General features: G+C 41.8%; 1 protein-coding gene across 5 annotated transcripts in view; it reads right to left on the bottom strand.

The window, feature by feature from the left end:
* Window positions 1-2,084: 2,084 nt before the first annotated feature.
* Window positions 2,085-17,291, bottom strand: part of KLHL32 (kelch like family member 32) — a 122,497-nt gene continuing 107,290 nt past the window's right edge. For 4 of the 5 annotated variants that reach the window (XM_062608431.1, XM_062608435.1, XM_062608433.1 and 1 more), the window contains 4 exons: window positions 9,994-10,052; window positions 7,382-7,574; window positions 5,231-5,325; window positions 2,085-3,427 (listed from right to left, as the gene is read on the bottom strand). In XM_062608431.1, coding sequence (XP_062464415.1) covers window positions 3,266-3,427; window positions 5,231-5,325; window positions 7,382-7,574; window positions 9,994-10,052 — 509 coding nt within the window. In that variant the 3' untranslated portion in view covers window positions 2,085-3,265. Of the gene's footprint in view, window positions 3,428-5,230; window positions 5,326-7,381; window positions 7,575-9,993; window positions 10,053-17,291 lie in introns of those variants that run through there. The other variant, XM_062608436.1, reaches the window with a different exon arrangement.

Below are 17,291 nucleotides of genomic sequence, written 5' to 3'. Positions count from 1 at the left end.
AGAGACGAAAGGGGCAGAAGAGGCTGTCAGTGCTGCTGCTTCTGGCAATTGTGTCCTTTTTGGATAAAATGCACAAAGCAGCTGATTGCCATTGTGGTCATTTATAGCTGAAAGGAGCTGATAACACATCTTAGGACTTAAAGGTGAAGTATGCTATATAAGGGATAAAATACCACTCTTTCTGGAAATAGCCCAAAACAGGAGCTCACAGCACAGCTCTCAAGACTTTGTGGCCCAAAAGCCAACTTGCAGGTATAAGTAGCTTTAATCTGTAAATATAAGAAATCCAGAGCACAGAACTGCACTGGCCCCCAAACGCCATAGTTAGTACCTGCTGTTGCGTTATTCACGTCTTAGGATACCTCTTTCCTGGAGCACTAGCGAGTTCTCACCAGTTGCAATCTGCGCTGTTACCTTGCGACTGACTTGTGTTTGCAGCTGCTCTCATGCTGTGCTGATCAGGCTCCAGTAATGGGACCATCAAGCATGCAAATAATGTGGGCAGTTTTAAGGCTCTGTGGAAGCCATTGCCTGGAGGACTCCTGCTAGCCCTGCTCCCCCACCGCAGCCAGAACAGAGCCTCTGCTGGCACCAGTGTGCTCTGCTCACACAACACTGGTCTCTCTTATTACCGGGCAATAACTAACCGGTTTGTGCTTGCCTGGCAAGGGCTATGTGGCATTTTCTGGCTTCAGGTGCAGCAAAGCAACCCATCTGTCCTGTAGGTCCTGCAGCAAAAGCAGAAAGACCCAAAAACTTATGGGCTAAGAGGTTGCTGTGAAAGACCTCTCTGATGATTAAGAGCCAGAGCAGAATCCTGACACCAATAGGAGCATATGTGTTGTCCCGAGGCTCTGTGGCTGTGGTACCCTTAAGTAATTTAATGCAATTGCACAGCTGTTTAAAACTGCTGTTCACCAGTACAGACAATTGGGGGTAATAACTGGAACACTAAAAGCATCTAAAGGGCAGGACAAACATGATAAATAACTTTCTTGCCATACACTCCTGCCTTTCAGTCCTTGTACTGAGGCACATGCTGCTATGCACTAGGAATCTGCCCCTCCACTTCTCAAACCCAGGCCTCTGTTAAAGTTTGCTGCTGCCACTCAGTAGTCAGCCAGGTCCATCAGAATCTCTCCACTTGCTCCTCAGAAGGAGCACTTTAGAAATTATCCCATAGCTACAGCTGTGGTAAGCTATGAGGCTAAGATGAGAAATACAAAACATACTTTGCACTATTGTCTGGAAGTGCGCTTGGCTTTGCAAAGGCTGAGAAATAATTCTCCCACCACCTGCAAAATAAGAAGTGCATATGAGGTCTGCACTGGAGTGAAAGCTCATCACTTACCTTATGTGCTACGTCCAGGAGGAGGCTCAAAGCCCCAAGGACCTCTACACACATCTTTTGATTATTTTAGTCACTCTTCTCTTGAAAATGAGGTATGTTTGTGTCCCTGCAAGTCACACATCGGTAGAGCTTTGAATACTTGCTACACTTGGGCCCTGAAGCCCACACAGGGCACAAGGCAGTTTTGAGCTCTAGGAGGGCTGGCCCTTGCATGCTGATGTCCAGGAGACCAAAGAAGCTAAGACAAACATAATGTCCTGAGGTACACTCTAAACAGCTCCCACGGAGTCAGAGAGAAGTACTGCCTGGATGTAGGCAGAAGGGAGATGCTGTTAGCACTCAGTGTGCCAGGCAAACACTGTGGAGCTGCAGCTCCACTCCATGTACTGAGAGAAAGCTCAGCCACAAAACCCCACAGAACTTTCTAACCTGAAAATGACTGGGAAAGGTGATGTTCTGCATGTACACTGCCCAGCTGGAGGCAGAAATGGTGATAAAGTTCACCTCCCTGTATCACTAACCAGCCCCTTAAAAGCTGCATCTGATTTGAAAACATTGCTCACTGGGCAAAGTCAAACCTGTTCCTGTCCAGCAAGTGCAGGCTACTGCTGCAGCATATTCTGCACATGGCATCTGCATGAGCGTCTGTAGGAATTTCATAGGTTTGCTCAGGCAGCACGGTGGCAGGGAATGGATCAGTAGATAAAGCAGAGAAGTGCATAGTACCCATAAATCATAAATAGAGATTTAATTACATGCTTAGTTAATATTTACAAACATCAAAGTTGCTAGATATGTAAATAAAACACAGAAACAAGAGACAGGGGCTGCAGTAGCCAAGCAAAGCCAAAATATAGCAGGTTGGAGTATTTATTGTGAACTGGCATATGTCTGGAGTAGGGAACAGAGACACACTATATAAACTGAAAGAATAAATAAATAAATATTGACATTGTTCTACACCTGTTTAGCCTCTGGAGACCAGTGATTTGTGGGACCATATGTTGGACAAAATGAGACTGTTCGTTGATAATTGTAAATGTGGTGACCCCTTGCAAACTGGATATTAAAAATATTAAGTAAATGGCACATTTTAATTATACAGTAAAGAGGCTGTTCTCCACCATTAAAAGACTGCAGCTGTCAGGAGAAATTGATCATATGACAGAAGGTAACATTTATTTGATAGCAGACCTTGGTAAATGACATCACAAATGATCTTTAGATTCTCAAACAAACGCATTCGGTTGACACTTGGTTCAACCAAAAGCTTCAGTGTCTCTTTGTCTTTCAGCTAAGACAATTTTTATCTGTTCCTTAGTTACTACAGAGCTATTTTGGTTTTTATTTTTGTTTTAATCTGCTTCGCAGTATTTAAATGTCAAATGAAGTATTATTAAATGAGAAACTGTAAACGATGGCGTTTGGAATTGGAAGTCAATACATCTGTTATTCTTTTTGCCAAAGGTATCGAGTAAGTTGCATAATTACCACAGTATTGTATCATCTTTGTCAACATAAACAGAGCTTTATATCAGCTTTGAAAGTGCCATTAGTGAACAACTGAGCGTGCAGACTCCAAAGAAGAGCAGCCCAGGAGGAGCTGTGAGTATTCACAATGCCTTATGAAGTTGCATAAGGAAATGAAGTAGAGACAGGTAGCAAGTAGTCATCAGCAGAAATGCCCAATACTCTCATGTAAATGCTTCTACACCTGAGGCAAAGGAGAGAAACTGCAGACAGTTTTTGTATCTTCCTTCTTGCCTACTGTTATCCGACTTTAAGACAAATGTGTGAAGGTAAAGCAGCAGCCCGTGTGGATTGATTCTTCTGATGCAGAGAAACCCTTCTATACACAGGGTTTGATTTTCCCTCCCCTCCACTTCTGATTTTATGAAGTGCACATTCCTTGTCTCACATTGCTCCGATCCTGTGGTGAGGCACTTGCAAAGTCTGAAGGTTGGGGCATGTGAAATAAGGAGCTGGAAGAAAGCATGCTGCTATTCCATTGGAAGCGAAGGGGAGTGTAGGCCCATAGAATACTTCTTCCTTTCCTTCCTTGCTAACATCCAGCACCTACAGGTCAAAGCATACAAAATATTTCAGGAATCACAGAAGAAAGATGAAACAAATTTTGCTGGCACACACCACACGTGCACACACCCTAACAGAAAGGTAGTTTCAGCTCATTTTTAGATTGTATTTATGGATCTGGTGATGTATTGGTGTCCTCATCACCCAAATCTTAATGCTAGTCCAGGCGCTCAGTAGAAGACAAGTGACATCATTGGATCCTGCTTCCTGGCAGCAGGAAGCGCAGCCATGCAAGTAAGGTACTCTGCAAAGGTGCTACTGTTTCACAGGGCATGAATCATTTGTCAGCTTGGGGGTATATAGTGAGCAAGGGAGCTCTGTGAAAGTTGGAAAGGCCAAATAAATGACAGAAAGAAAATGAAGATGTGTGGAAAAAGTGGATTTTTTTTTCTTCCAAAGAATGCAACCTCATTTTGCTGTATTCGAAGATAAAAGGGTTAGTTTTGCTGGTTAAAGCCAGGCACACTGCCAACAACTGAGAAGGGACAGCGCACACAGCTCTGCCAAAGCACTCATTATACTTCTCTTCCCTTTAATACATGAATTGTCTCGGCAGGCTGCCAAGTTCATGACCGGTTTGGGGATGTGGACAAATGTCCATTTAAGAAAGCAAGATCCCAGGACCATTTGCACTTGTCACTAAGCAGTATTTAAACCCAGGTGCAATACAACAAAGTACCTGCTGATTATAAAAGAGCATGTTGGTGGAGTACAGCCACCACCTTGATATTGTGTTATTACTCCATCTGAAGCACTGTATGTCAGCTAATGGTATCCTGAGACAGACTGAATGACTTTTTCTAATGACAATTATTAGGTATGGTATCCAACAACTTTGTAAGACACAATTACACTATGACCAGAACATGGTTTTAACTGCTTATCTATTCTTTACAAACATATGCTAATAAGTGTTTATTATAAGACCAGCAGCTCAACATTCTAATACACTGCCTTTTATGCTAAGTCTAACTTGTAGTCTTATGGGACAGTTTGGAGGTGAAATCCTAAAATCCAAAAAGTTGGAAGCTAATAAAAATTTTGTTTATCAGCAAAAGTGCAGAAGCTGAGATGTAAACACAAGTTTCTGTCTGTAACTGCTCAGCTGGTCACAAAGCGATGGCTGTGGTGCAGATTTGTTTCACTCAAGCACTCAGGAAGATAAGAATTCCCAATTTCTGTACAGGAATACCTGAAAGCCATGGATCTGCAGGCAAGCTGCTCTTATACAAGATGAGATAGCAGAAGAGTTTGTTGGATAACCTATTGCCTACCGCAGGGATCAAAAAACTTCCATTCAAGCTTTGAAGCAGTAAGCGCTAGGGCAGGTTGCAGGCTGACTGAACTTTGACAAAGAACAACTTGTTAACTCTGGCTGCTCTTCAGAAAGGCAACTTGGAGAGGAGAAGAAATGAAAACATAAGATGTGCTGAAAAAATTGTTAGCCTGTGCTCCATCATTCATTTTTGCAACCCTTTTACTTTTGGAGTTGATTGTTTAACCTGAGACTATATACCCATTATTTTATCCAAACCTTGCCAAAGGAGAGACTCCTCAATCCCATTTTACTAGAATATAGTAGAAGAATTGCATCTATTGGCTCAGCTGGAAAATTTTTAATATCCGTAGTATTTCCTCTCTCTGTTTATGCAGTTCAGTGGCTGCATGAGAAACAACTTTAATCTCTCCATTTCACATGCATTTTTCTTTTTGAATAACCTCTGTGCAAAATGTATCCTTGTGAAATTATTGGAAAAGACTTTAAAAGAAACCTTAATCACTCACCTGGATACATGCCAAAGGCTCATTTGTCCAAATCGAATAGCCACCAACTAAATATATTCTACCATTGTGGACAGCAACTCCAGACTCATTTTGACCTAAAGCAAAAAAGGAAAATAGAAACCACTTTCAGTTTTTAATTAACCCTTTTAACACCAAATGTTGGAGTTCTGTAATAAGATGCAAATGCACCTGGCAGTAATTTGACTGTTTCAGAATTCACAACATGGAAGAGTGAAGGTGAAGCATGAGGTCTGTTCTTTGCTCTCCGCAGGAGCCCCGTACGGTGCTGTCCAGAGAGATACCCCAGAAAAGCAGTAAACTGAGGCTGTGCAGGGGACCATCTGCTGCCTCCTCAATGACACAGGTTTTTGTACATGAGTATTTCCTAAGTGATAGGCAAGCTCCCCACCTGCCTCTCAGCTACTATCACACATGAACATCCAGATAGACACGCAGGCCGAGAGAGCTGAACGCTCCTCACGTTCTGCCCACACCTGTTCACCCCCCTGTTCCTCCAGGTACAAATATGGTGACAACTGCAGAAGCTGCTGTGCAGCTCATCCCCATAGCAACGGTCTCTGAACAAGTTTAGAAGTTTTGAAGGATAAATACAGCGTTAAGAAAGTCTGCATTACACAGTGCAATGGGCACATTTACCACCAGTTGCAGAGATGCAAAGAAGGGCTTACATGGCTTCTTAAGGTGCAGGTTATACAAACAACCCACCAGGTTGTATCAGGAGAGGCTACTATCTATCTCATAGCATTTAGTGGTATAAGGTCAGCTCCAGAACGAGGGTGCCTGCAGTGCCAGGGCCTTTGGAGCTGCAAATCAGATGATGTCTTTCTCAAAGGCTGTCAATACCTCCAGATAATAAAATTAAATAATAAAAATAATGTAAAATAAAAACTGGAAAGCAAAAGGAATATGAAAAACTGTTCTGTTTCACAGTGTATAACTCCTTTTTAATCTATGCCTCTCTCCCCAGTGTCCATCAAATATTCTGATTACTAGATTCAGAAACTAAACAACCCTGCTCCAAATCCCAGATATTAAGAAAGCCAATGAAATATCTTACAGAATGAAGTTGCCACTAGAACAGCTTTTCAACCTACCAGGAGGAAAATGACATAAGGTGACTGTCTTATTTGTCAGACATTCATTGCTCTGACATGCTGTTCCCAGCTAGCCTGAGCTTCTAGTTAAGCTCCTACATCCTTTGTATCCTTTTCAGTGGTAGATCTCAGAAATCTATGCAACATGAAACTGAAAAGGATGAAGAGTGAGGAAGGCTCAGTCCTAGGACTCCTGTAGCAGCCAGTACTGCTACTAATTGAGCTCCAATTCTGCTGCACAAGAGAACGGCCCCACCATTAATGCTGTCCTTTTGTAGAAATCCACCCTTTTCTGCAAAGCTACTCTGGGAATGTGTCACATGCCTGTCTCTCCCAGGGATTCAAGGTAGTAGTACATCTGGGAACTGGATCAGGTGGCAGAGAAATTTGGTGGATTGGGTGGCAGGGACAGGGAGTTGCAATGCTTTGCAAGTTACTGCTGTAACAGTTCTTCCTTCACAGATGCTGTAGCTAACTGAGCTGCTCAGCTCAACCCTGACTTGACAGAATTCCAACAAAGACACCTCCTTTCAGGTAATTCATCAAAAAGGTACCGTTCAGAAATAAGTGACGGTTAATGGATTTCAATGGAAGTTTTGCCCTACAGTGGCAGCAGGAAGCACTACAAACCGATGTTATAATGGTAGAGACACATCTGCCTTGTGTACAATCAAACAGGGAGCTAAACCTATTGCTGCTGACAAACTTCTGAAGAATCAAAAATAAGTACTGGTAGTACTATTTTTGATGGTTTAATCTTTTTTAATCTTTTTTTTAAAACCCCTTTTTGATGGTTTAATTAAATTTATGTACACCTTTTTAAAAATTTAGTCTATGAAGTGGTAAAACAAATGTTTTGTAGAACACTGAATGCTGGAACAGTAATCAAGTGTCTTGTTGGCCAGTGATGGTCCCTAAATCTGAAGCAATTGCAGCAAAGTTGTGGAGTTCCACGTACCAAAGGCATTTAAAGGGACAAGAAATTATGTTTTATTTTAATAGTAGGGATTTTCCCCTTCTGGTGTACAATACTCACCTGTCAACATGTTGAAGCTGCAGCGTGTCCACTGGTCAGCATCTATGCTGTAGGAGTCTATGTGCCGAACCAGGATCCGATCGTTGTTGTAGTCAAGATCATTCCCGCCTAACACGTAAAGCTTCCTTTGGACAGCAGCCATGGAGTGATACACTCTCCTCTGCAACATCGGGCTACGGCTTAACCACTTATTCTGAAAAAAGAAAGAACTTGTCTCAGCACTACTCAGAAACATACCTATAGTAGTAGTAAAGTAATAGTAGCATGTTGCTGGTGTTCCCCTTCCCCTTGGCCAGAAATCACAAGTGAATATACTTGTGTTGTTCACATGTTAAACGTGTGTTGGTTATAACACTGACTAGACATACTGGACTTTCAACATATGGTTATGGTTTTCACATTTAAATTCACTAGTTTAATAGTATTTCTTACTCTGTATTTTTTCTGTTTAGCTTATCGGGTTTCAAAGCTTTTTTCCTTCTTTGTAATTCAGCAGTAAATCCTCCTTAAGGAAGACTATTAGATGTCTCCTTTGTATACAGTGCTAAAATTATCTGTACCAACTAGCTCTGTTATGAGAGAAGGGAGATACTTCTACCTTTCGTTATTCAGAGGCTTATTTGATCTTATCCTTAGGGAATGAAGCAATCAGGAAAAATAATTTCCTACAGAATCTTCTCAAATGATTCGTGTATTTGGTTTAATGCTAACCCTTTATTTGTGGGCACTTACAAGGTAATGTCTTTTTGCATATTTTTCTTTTTGTTAACAATATTCAAGAATTATACCTGTTCAGGGAGGGGTAGGAAGGCACAGAAGAAGAGGGATTAAAGCATGGCATTTTAAACCTAAGAAAACAATTGCTTCTGTTATGCTTATGCTTACCAAATCAAACAACCTGACAACGGACAAGATTAATTGGTTTAAGTGAAGGAAGTTAAAATCTGTGACAAAACTCTGCGTTACATGTGCTACTGCTTGCAGTAACTCAAGAGCCTCTAATACTACTGCCTTTTAACCTCTGAAATATATAGCTATACATTTCAATGTCTAATAGTTGAATATTAGGCATTAATATTTGCATTAGTAGTCTGCTGTCTTAACACCAGACTATAGACACCATCTGCTTTGCAAAGCCTGCCTGCATCCCCTGATTATATCTTTAGCTTCCTCCACTGCAGTGCCTGCCAGGTGAGCCGCAAAGCACTGCAAAGGCAAAGAAACAGAGGGGCCTGGTGGGGTCATTTCTAATAAGCCGGCGTGTGAATACTAATCAGTGGTGGGGAAGCAGAGGTCACCCCAGCCAGCTTGTTGGCAGGTAGCTGTGTGCTCTGTGGCAGATGGCAGGCATTATCGACTCGCCACAAAGGCCTCGCGCGAAGCAAGCGCTGGTGCTGAATGATAGAGTTATTGAGATTCTGTGTGAGATGCAAGCAGATGTGATGGTTTCCAGTACCCACCGTAAACAATATGCCAGCAGAATTTTTAAAAAGAGCTTGTGTGTACAAACATGGAGCGGACCTCATTTGAAGAATGCGAGTGTACAGTTCCTCCGTAACTCTTTACACGCCAGGCCAGGCTCGTCACTGTCAGTATGACGTGCTGAAGCAGCCCTGCCACTGGTATTTTGGGGGGCAAGTTTCATGTCAGCACATAAAAAAATCAAACCCAAAGATATACACAAGAGAGAGTGTCTAAACATATGTCCCGCTCATAAGCAAAGTAAGGTTGCTGCTTGTAATTACTACTTGGATTTAGGACAAATGGGCATTTGTATAATCGATGCATAAAACTGCACCTCAAAAAGAAAGAGGCAGGTGAGTCACTGCCGGCTTTCTGCTTCAGAACCTGTACATTTAGAAAGGCAGTAGGAACCACACAGAAGTATCTCTTGGCACAATCTGGTTCCAAATACAGCAATCAAAGCCCCTATCCTACAATCAGAAAAGTCAATACCCTTCCTTCCACGTGGGTGTAAATCAGGCTATGCAACTCTGATTGCAAGCTTAGGACTTTTAATTCCTAATACAAGCAAGAGGGCATAACCATGCCCTAACCCTCTGAAATGGTTACTGAGCCATGCTAACCTAATCAAAACACATACATAATGTATGAAATAATCCCTAAAAGATATTTTAGGTGCTTGGGTAATGAAATGATAGGCACCCTTGCAGCCAGCAGAATAAGTCATGGCCAGGTAGCACAGTTCTGAAAGTATGCAGAAAACAAAAAGCCTGTATATGAAATTTAAAGCAGAAATGCCAGTGACAAGGAGCAGTTTTGTGACATTGACTTTAAGTATATGTTGCCCAGGGCTGTTGGATTACACAAAAAATGAACAAGCAAAATAAATACTGATAAATACAGGGGATTTAAAGCACACTTTTTGTATTTAATAAGATGTTTCTAATGCCTATGGGCTTAAAAAACATAAGAAGTCAGTTTCTCTATTACTCTGTTAAACTCACATATCCATACAAAGTGGATTTAAAACATCAACTAATTCAAATGGTCATTATTTTTGGCCTTAGAAAATCATTGTACTTATTTGCTAAGAGACCTGACTGAAGCAAAACATATGAGAAAAACACACACACAACACAGATACCCACCTGCTTGGGATCATAGACCATGAGCCTGTTTTGATACTGTGCAGTATTTGTTACTCCTCCTATGAAAAAGTTTATACAGATTACACTTTTTCACATAAGCAAAACGAGGACCAAGATCAGGTACAGCATAATAACCAATTCTAGGGCTCATTTGCTGACATAATTACATTGCATAGTACCACTTATGTTTACATTCCACTGCACTTTTTAATCTGGTTACAAGAGAACAAGTGGCACATTTGTCAAACACCTAGAAATGCGAAATAGCAACACCCCCCCCCACACACACACTTCCTTTCTAAAGCTAATTCTATGGGCTAAAACTGAGATAAAAATTGATCTGTTTATACATGACCCTGTTCAAGCACCTCCTGTATGAAGACGGGCTGAGAAAGTTGGGACTGTTCAGCCTGGAGAAGAGAAGGCTGCGTGGAGACCTCATAGCAGCCTTCCAGTATCTGAAGGGGCCTATAGGGATGCTGTGAAGGGACTCTTCATTAGTGACTGTAGTGATAGGACAGGGGGTAATGGGTTAAAACTTAAACAGGGGAAGTTTATGTTGGATATAAGGAAGAAGATTTTCAATGTGAGGGTGGTGAGGCACCGGAATGGGTTGCCCAGGGAGGTTGTGAATGCTCCATCCCTGGCAGTGCTCAAGGCCAGGTTGGACAGAGCCTTGGGTGACATGGTTTAGTGTGAGGTGTCCCTGCCCATGGCAGGGGGGTTGGAACTTGATGATCTTAAGGTCCTTTCCAACCCTAACTATTCTATAATTCTATGATCCTAAGAAGTGCACAGAGTGTGACACCATTTAAAGGAGGAGGAGGTAGGCTTGAGTCTGAGAGAAGGAAGAGGTCAGAGAAGAGCTCTGCCTAACGAGGAACCCGATGTGGGACACTGCTGCCAGCTGGAAAGCATAATGCAAGCCTGTACTACTTTGCTTACCTGCATACTTGAAGGAAATCCTGTATTATAAAGAGAACACCTCCTGGCTTAATTGTAGACTTAATACTGGGAGGTTCCTCCATAGTCACCAGAAGCAACACTACCATTTACTTTTGATAATGTTTAAGCAAGATATAAAGCACCACAGAAAAGTCCAGAATAATGTCTGACTCCAGCAAATGCCATAAACCAACTATTTAGCTCCATACAGTATACGTTTAATGCCCAATCATGCTGCTCTCCCTTGGTTTTAAATGGCAAATCTCACTGGTGGAAAAATTCTTCAGACTCAAACCTCTAATCTCCCCTGCATAAACATGTTCCAGAGGGTGCTCAAGCCTCCTGAGGACATGGTGTCACTGCAGCATGGCCACAGGTCCCAGTCCCCTCGCTGTCACCACCCTGGGCCACGAATGACACTTGAGAACTACACCTCACCTTTCATCCTCCCAGAAGGGCTGGACATAATCAGGACATGCCAGCGGCTACGAAACAATGAAATTCATATTGACAAACTATTTATATTACAGTTTTAACAGCATGTTCTGATGACAGACAAAATCCACAGCAATGAGAGAAAGGAATTTCATCTGTCATTACGTTTGCTGATGCTCCTCTTTTGTGAGGACATCCCTTGTTTCAGACAGAGCAGTGGCAGAGTTGCATTCATTCCTGCTGGCTGACCTATGGCCCTCCTCCTACTTGAGGCCATTGGGTCTCTTTCTAGTGTTAGCATGGCTCTGTGCTGGGGAATCCTGACTTTGCTGGCTTCCAGCTGCACCTAGCACAGCATTTTGGTTCAGAGCCATACTGTGATTTTGAAGCAACTCCCCATTTGTCACGTGTCATTTTAGGCTGTAGGGTGGGACTGGTGTGTATTCAAGTTAAACCAAAAGCTTTGTTTCAGATGTGCACCAGCTGTGCTCCAGTTCCTAACGGGGAGTAAGAATGTGATGGCTTTGTACCAGCTGAGTACTGGGAACATTTGATCCAGAGAATCAGAGTAAACATAATCCAAAGCAAAAAATGTGAATTGGACATAGAGTAGATAGATATAGAGAACTCGTCACCAAAGTTTTACCTGCTGATCTGTCCCTACTGGGCTGAGCTACTTGCTAACATGGATGTACCCACTGATCACTGCAAAATTACTTGAGTGAGGCCAAGAATCTGATCAATGGATAGTAGAAACTACAGACAAATCTATCCAAGATTCTTGTCTTCAACCGCAACGGCAGGGAGTAACACTATTGTTTGGGTGCATCTCTGCAAGCACCAGCCTGTACTGGGGCTACACTTGGATAGCATAAGCTCCTCAAAGATGCTTACAGGCTAAGAGACAGCTGAGATGAGATGTACTCTTTCCAAACTGTTTCCATAATACTATGCCACACACTGCCTACCAGAGTACCTGTGAAGTACACATGCAAGAACACGCATTGGAAAGCAGTGACTGCTCCCGTGTCTAATCCCACAGTTTGTTATTTGTCTCTGCACTGTTATGCAGCCTTCACAGTGTTAGCAGGCATCAGCCACATGCACAATACAGTCTTTTCTAATACCTGGTTTGTAGTTTGATTTTCTTTTACATACTTATTTTCACTCCTAGTATATTGTTTAAAAAATGAGATGTCAGATTAGTATTTTGAGAAACAAAGATCATAGTTATTTGGGTGGTTACCTCCAGAATGTTAAATTACAGCAGATGCATTGGAAACACAATGCTGGGTCACGTATTTCCATTCGGAAAGAACACCTTAATTTGGGGGGAAAGATATGGAGGAAGAAAGAAGTGGCTTGCTTTCTTGTGAAATAATGAAATAATCAAATAAGCAAAAGTATTTGCTTCTCTTCACAAAGAGCCCCTCATATCAAGTACACAGCTTACATTTTTTCCCTGCAATATTGCTCATCTGTGGTGTTTTATCATTACATTCCCTTCACATACCGCTCTTCACTTTTAGATTAATCTGCCAAAATGAGATGCTATGGATTTGCATACAGATTTGACTACACAAAAATAGATCTGGAATTAATAACAGTCTCTATATGTTTTAATTTCTTCTAGACTTGAGTACCCTTGCCTCCAGCAGTATTCTTGGCTTTGAAAGTCATCAAGCTGATTTGTCTGCTCTTAGGTTATGATGCCACATGCTGCTACACTGTCCCCTGCAATCAAAGTGCTCGCAGAGATAGATTCCATGCCTTCCCCTAACAAGTATATTTTATAGATTGGCAGTTTTGATCTCCCCTCCCCAGGGGGATAATCTGCATCTTAACAGGTTTCTATAGATACATCTGTCATTAAATATGCCATCTTATATCTGCATCAATTTTCAAACTCAAGTTCCTCCTAACTTTGAAGTGCTATAGCAAAAGTTTAAAATTTTCTGCCAAAATTCAAATTTAACAAGTCTGCAATGCCCTCTTGAACTATTTTTTTTAATTATTTTTATATACTCCAGGCAGCTGGGAAAGGGTAAAACAAGAGCAGGCTCTTCAAAAATAGTAAAAGGGGAAAAAAAGTTTCAATGGTACTAAAAATAATACATGTTTTCTCAGTAGACAAAACCTGGGTAATTCCAAGATAATTTCTTAAACTTCTCTGCAGCGTTTTCTTTGAGGAAAGGAGGGGAAAGGCAGGGAGGCATCATAACAACACTTGAAAAGAAGTATTTAAAAATACAAACTATGCTATTAAATTTGATGTCAAGCACGTGGTAGTAACCCATCAGTTAAAGAAAGGAAAAAAAAAAGTCTGTCTGGGTAAATGACAGAAAATTAACAGCTTGGGCAGCCCTTGCTGGGTTTTATAAATGGAGTGATGATTGCATCATACGAGCAGCTTGCCTTGAGGACTAGAGTTTCTTGGAGGCAAGGAGCACCCTCAGGACAAGCCCGTGTCTCTCTTGCTCTTACAGACATGACAACATGCTCATGCAAAGCCCAGCACCCAACCTGTGGGCTTACAGTGTTTTACCACTGCCACAGTCACTGCTCCTCACTCCCTTGAAGGCTGTAAACACTGCTTTTTAAGCCTTCCAAGATCCATAACTTCCCACCTCATACAACAGTGCCCTTCTACACAGGAAAGTTGCTGGAGGATTTCAAGATCCGCTTTGTCCAGCCCTTTTCCACACATAGAAAATATCTTGGGTTGTTCCAGCCCCCCATTAGCCCACAAGCTACACTGAAAAACACCTTCAATAAAGACACTTCCAAAAGAGAAGAGTGTAGATTCAACACCATTTTCCCAATGGAAAATTTATAATCCATATTTATAACATGTCCTAGTAAGACCCCCATATGACTCAAGAAATCTAATTCAGTCCAAAACCCCCAGAAAATCTCACAACTCTCTCTGAAGTCCCCTAGTGCTAGGCTGCCTGCATGAAACAGAGTTCACTGGGAGACATGTAAAACTACATGTTGGCAAAGAGCTCTCATGTGTATTCCTTTCAGCAAATCCAGGGAATATACAGAATCTCATGACATGTACCCCAAGGCACTCTCCTATTTTAAAATAGAAATCTCTTGTCTCTTACACGTCTGTGTGTTAAACACAAGATAATCCTTCCTCAGCATGTAAGCCCACCCTAATGAGTCCCCTGGAAGACACCATCTCTAATTAACACTGTTCCACCCCAGATGCAATCCAGTTTCAAACAACAGGGACACAAGCCCTAGTCTGCCTGTAGGTAGGTTTTCTCAAATCATTAAAGCCCGACATCTACAATCAATCTAGAAAGAATCAATGGCATCAAACCTATAATGTCCATGCTTGAAAGGGTGTGAGAACCATTATTATTAAACAGTATAACAATAATAGTCTGAGAGAGTTGGGGTTGTTCAACCTGGAAAAGAGAAGGCTCTGGGGAAACCTTATAGCTGCCTTCCAGTACCTAAAGGGGACCTACAAGAAATCTGAAGAGGGACTTCTTATAAGGTTATGTAGTGACAGAAGAAGGGAATGGCTTTAAACTGCAAGAGGGTGGATTTAAATTTAGGAAAAAAAATCTTCACCAAGAGGGTGGTGAGACACTTGCACAGGTTGCCCAGTGAAGCTGTGGCTGCCTAATCCCTGGCAGTGCTCAAGGCCAGGTTGGATGGAACTTTGAGCAACCTGGTCTAGTGGAAGTTGTCCCTGTCCACGGCAGGGGGTTGGAAGTAGATGACCTTTAAGATCCCTTCAAACCCAAACCATTCAATGGTTCTGTGATTCTATGAATAGTAATTATAAAGAAATACTGTTCTATATACAGACTAAGACTGGGCCACTGAGGCAACTCAAATGTACTACTTAATCTCCCTCTCCTAGTAATTTCTGTGCTAGCAACACTGCAAAACCTGATTTGGTTAGATAGTGCAAATTTCTATTTATTCAAGATTGATTTTTGATAAAAGGTTTTTTATAGGCATTTACTGAGAAAAAAAAAATTCTTCTGTTCACAACAGCATACTGATAGTAAGGTGACACTTTTCACCCCAAACCACTTGCTAATTCAGAATAGTTCTCAAAGAACTATTCATGTGATCTCCATCCTTTCCTTAGTCAAAATCTCTGCCATTAACGGGAAAGTTGAATTTCCATGTGCAAGTCAGGATGTGATTTCACACATGCTGACACACTGTCAGGCAACTTGGACCTCTGCAAAACAACTGAATACTTTGATTCAGAGAGGACTTTTCATGTGCTAATCTCCTGAGCATTTAAAGCAGAGGGGAAACCTCCTTATCCCCAGCTGCAGGTGCATGAACGGCCCAGAGCTGAAGTGCCTGGCAGGGGGTGCCTGCCCCTCTCTGTCCCCAGGGGCACTACACCTATACAGGAGGAGGAAGGTTAATGTGTATAGAAAAGTAGGTCTCCAGATTTGCACATGCATGCCATGGAGGTTGCAGGGAAATGGGCATAGCTCAAGTTTTCACCCGTATGGAAAATATTTCCCTGCTTTTATAAGGAATGATTGTTAGCAGTGTTGAACTCTAAAGGGTTTGGTGCATTTTGTTTCTCTTTCACTCAAATGCTTTGCTTTTCAAGCATGTGTTATACAAGTCATTTGTGAAATGGGTCACAGTGTCAGATGTTAACCGGGGCCTGTAAGATTCATTTTTCTATAAAATTTCCAAACCATCTGCCCAATGTTCTACTGTTAATATGGAAAACTTATTTGTTGTGGTTTAACTCCAGCCAACAAGTAAACCCCACACAGCCGCTTCCTCACTCCCCCGCTGGTGGGATTGGGAAGAGAATCAGAAGAACAAAAGTGAGAAAACTTGTGGCCTGAAGATACAGTTTCATAGGTAAAACAAATACCACGCATACAAGCAAAGCAAAACAAGGAATTCATTCACCGGTTCCCAAGGGCAGGCTGGTGTTCAGCCATCTCCAGCAAAGCAGGGCTCCATCACGTGCAACAGTTACTTGGGAAGACAAACAGCATCACTCCGAATGTCCCTCCCTTCCTCCACCTTCCCCCAGCTTTATATGCTGAGCACAACACCGTATGATTGGGATATCCCTTTGGTCAGTTGGGGTCAGCTGTCCTGGCTGTGTCCCCTCACAACTCCTTGTGCACCCGCAGCCACTCACTGGTGGGGTAGTGTGAGGAGCAGAAAAGGCCTTGACCCTGTTTAAGCATTGTTCAGCAATAACTAAAACATCCCTGTGTTACCAACACTGTTTCCAGCACAAATCCAAAATATACTGGCTACTATGAAGAAAATTAACTCTATCCCAGCCATAACCAGCATATTATTTTAATGAATTCCCATCTCTTTTTTTTGGTAATAAAATGAAATATAATGAGGGCTATGAAAAAAAAAAAGACACAAATATAAAAATATGTTCCACAATAAATGGAGCTCAAAAAACTCAAGAGCTGAACCCATTTGTTCAGACCAGAGGGTCCAACTGGTTCCAGAGTGCACAAGACTCCCTCTGAGCCTTCTGGCAGGTTAAAATCCCCAAAGAGGTGGTGGCAGTTTAGGAATCCCTCTGTCACCTAAAACATCGGCAACCCATCTCCTATTGCCAGCATGTGCTTATACTTGCACAGCGTTTTGTTTAGCACGTTTCCATGATTTTATGCTCTAGAATTTTTTTATTCCTTCTCATACTTGTCCCAAAGGAACAGCAAAGTAAAGCTGAAAATGAATCCCAATAATAACAATAATAGAAACCCCTTAAGTCTAGTCAGCTTTTGATTAGCAAAGCCTTTAGGAGACAACGGCACTGATGCTTTGGCTATAAAGTAAATGGTCCATGTGCGGGTCATATTTTTCTGACTCTCTACACAAATACAAGGGCTAGAAACTTCTATTATCACTATTTAATTTAGTTACTTACTAAAAAT

Source organism: Pezoporus occidentalis, unplaced genomic scaffold, assembly GCF_034315485.1.
Source record: "Pezoporus occidentalis ecotype Australia unplaced genomic scaffold, CSIRO_AGI_Poc_V1 ctg13, whole genome shotgun sequence".
NCBI lineage: Eukaryota > Metazoa > Chordata > Aves > Psittaciformes > Psittacidae > Pezoporus > Pezoporus occidentalis.
This window is presented reverse-complemented; position numbering and strand designations above follow the sequence as displayed.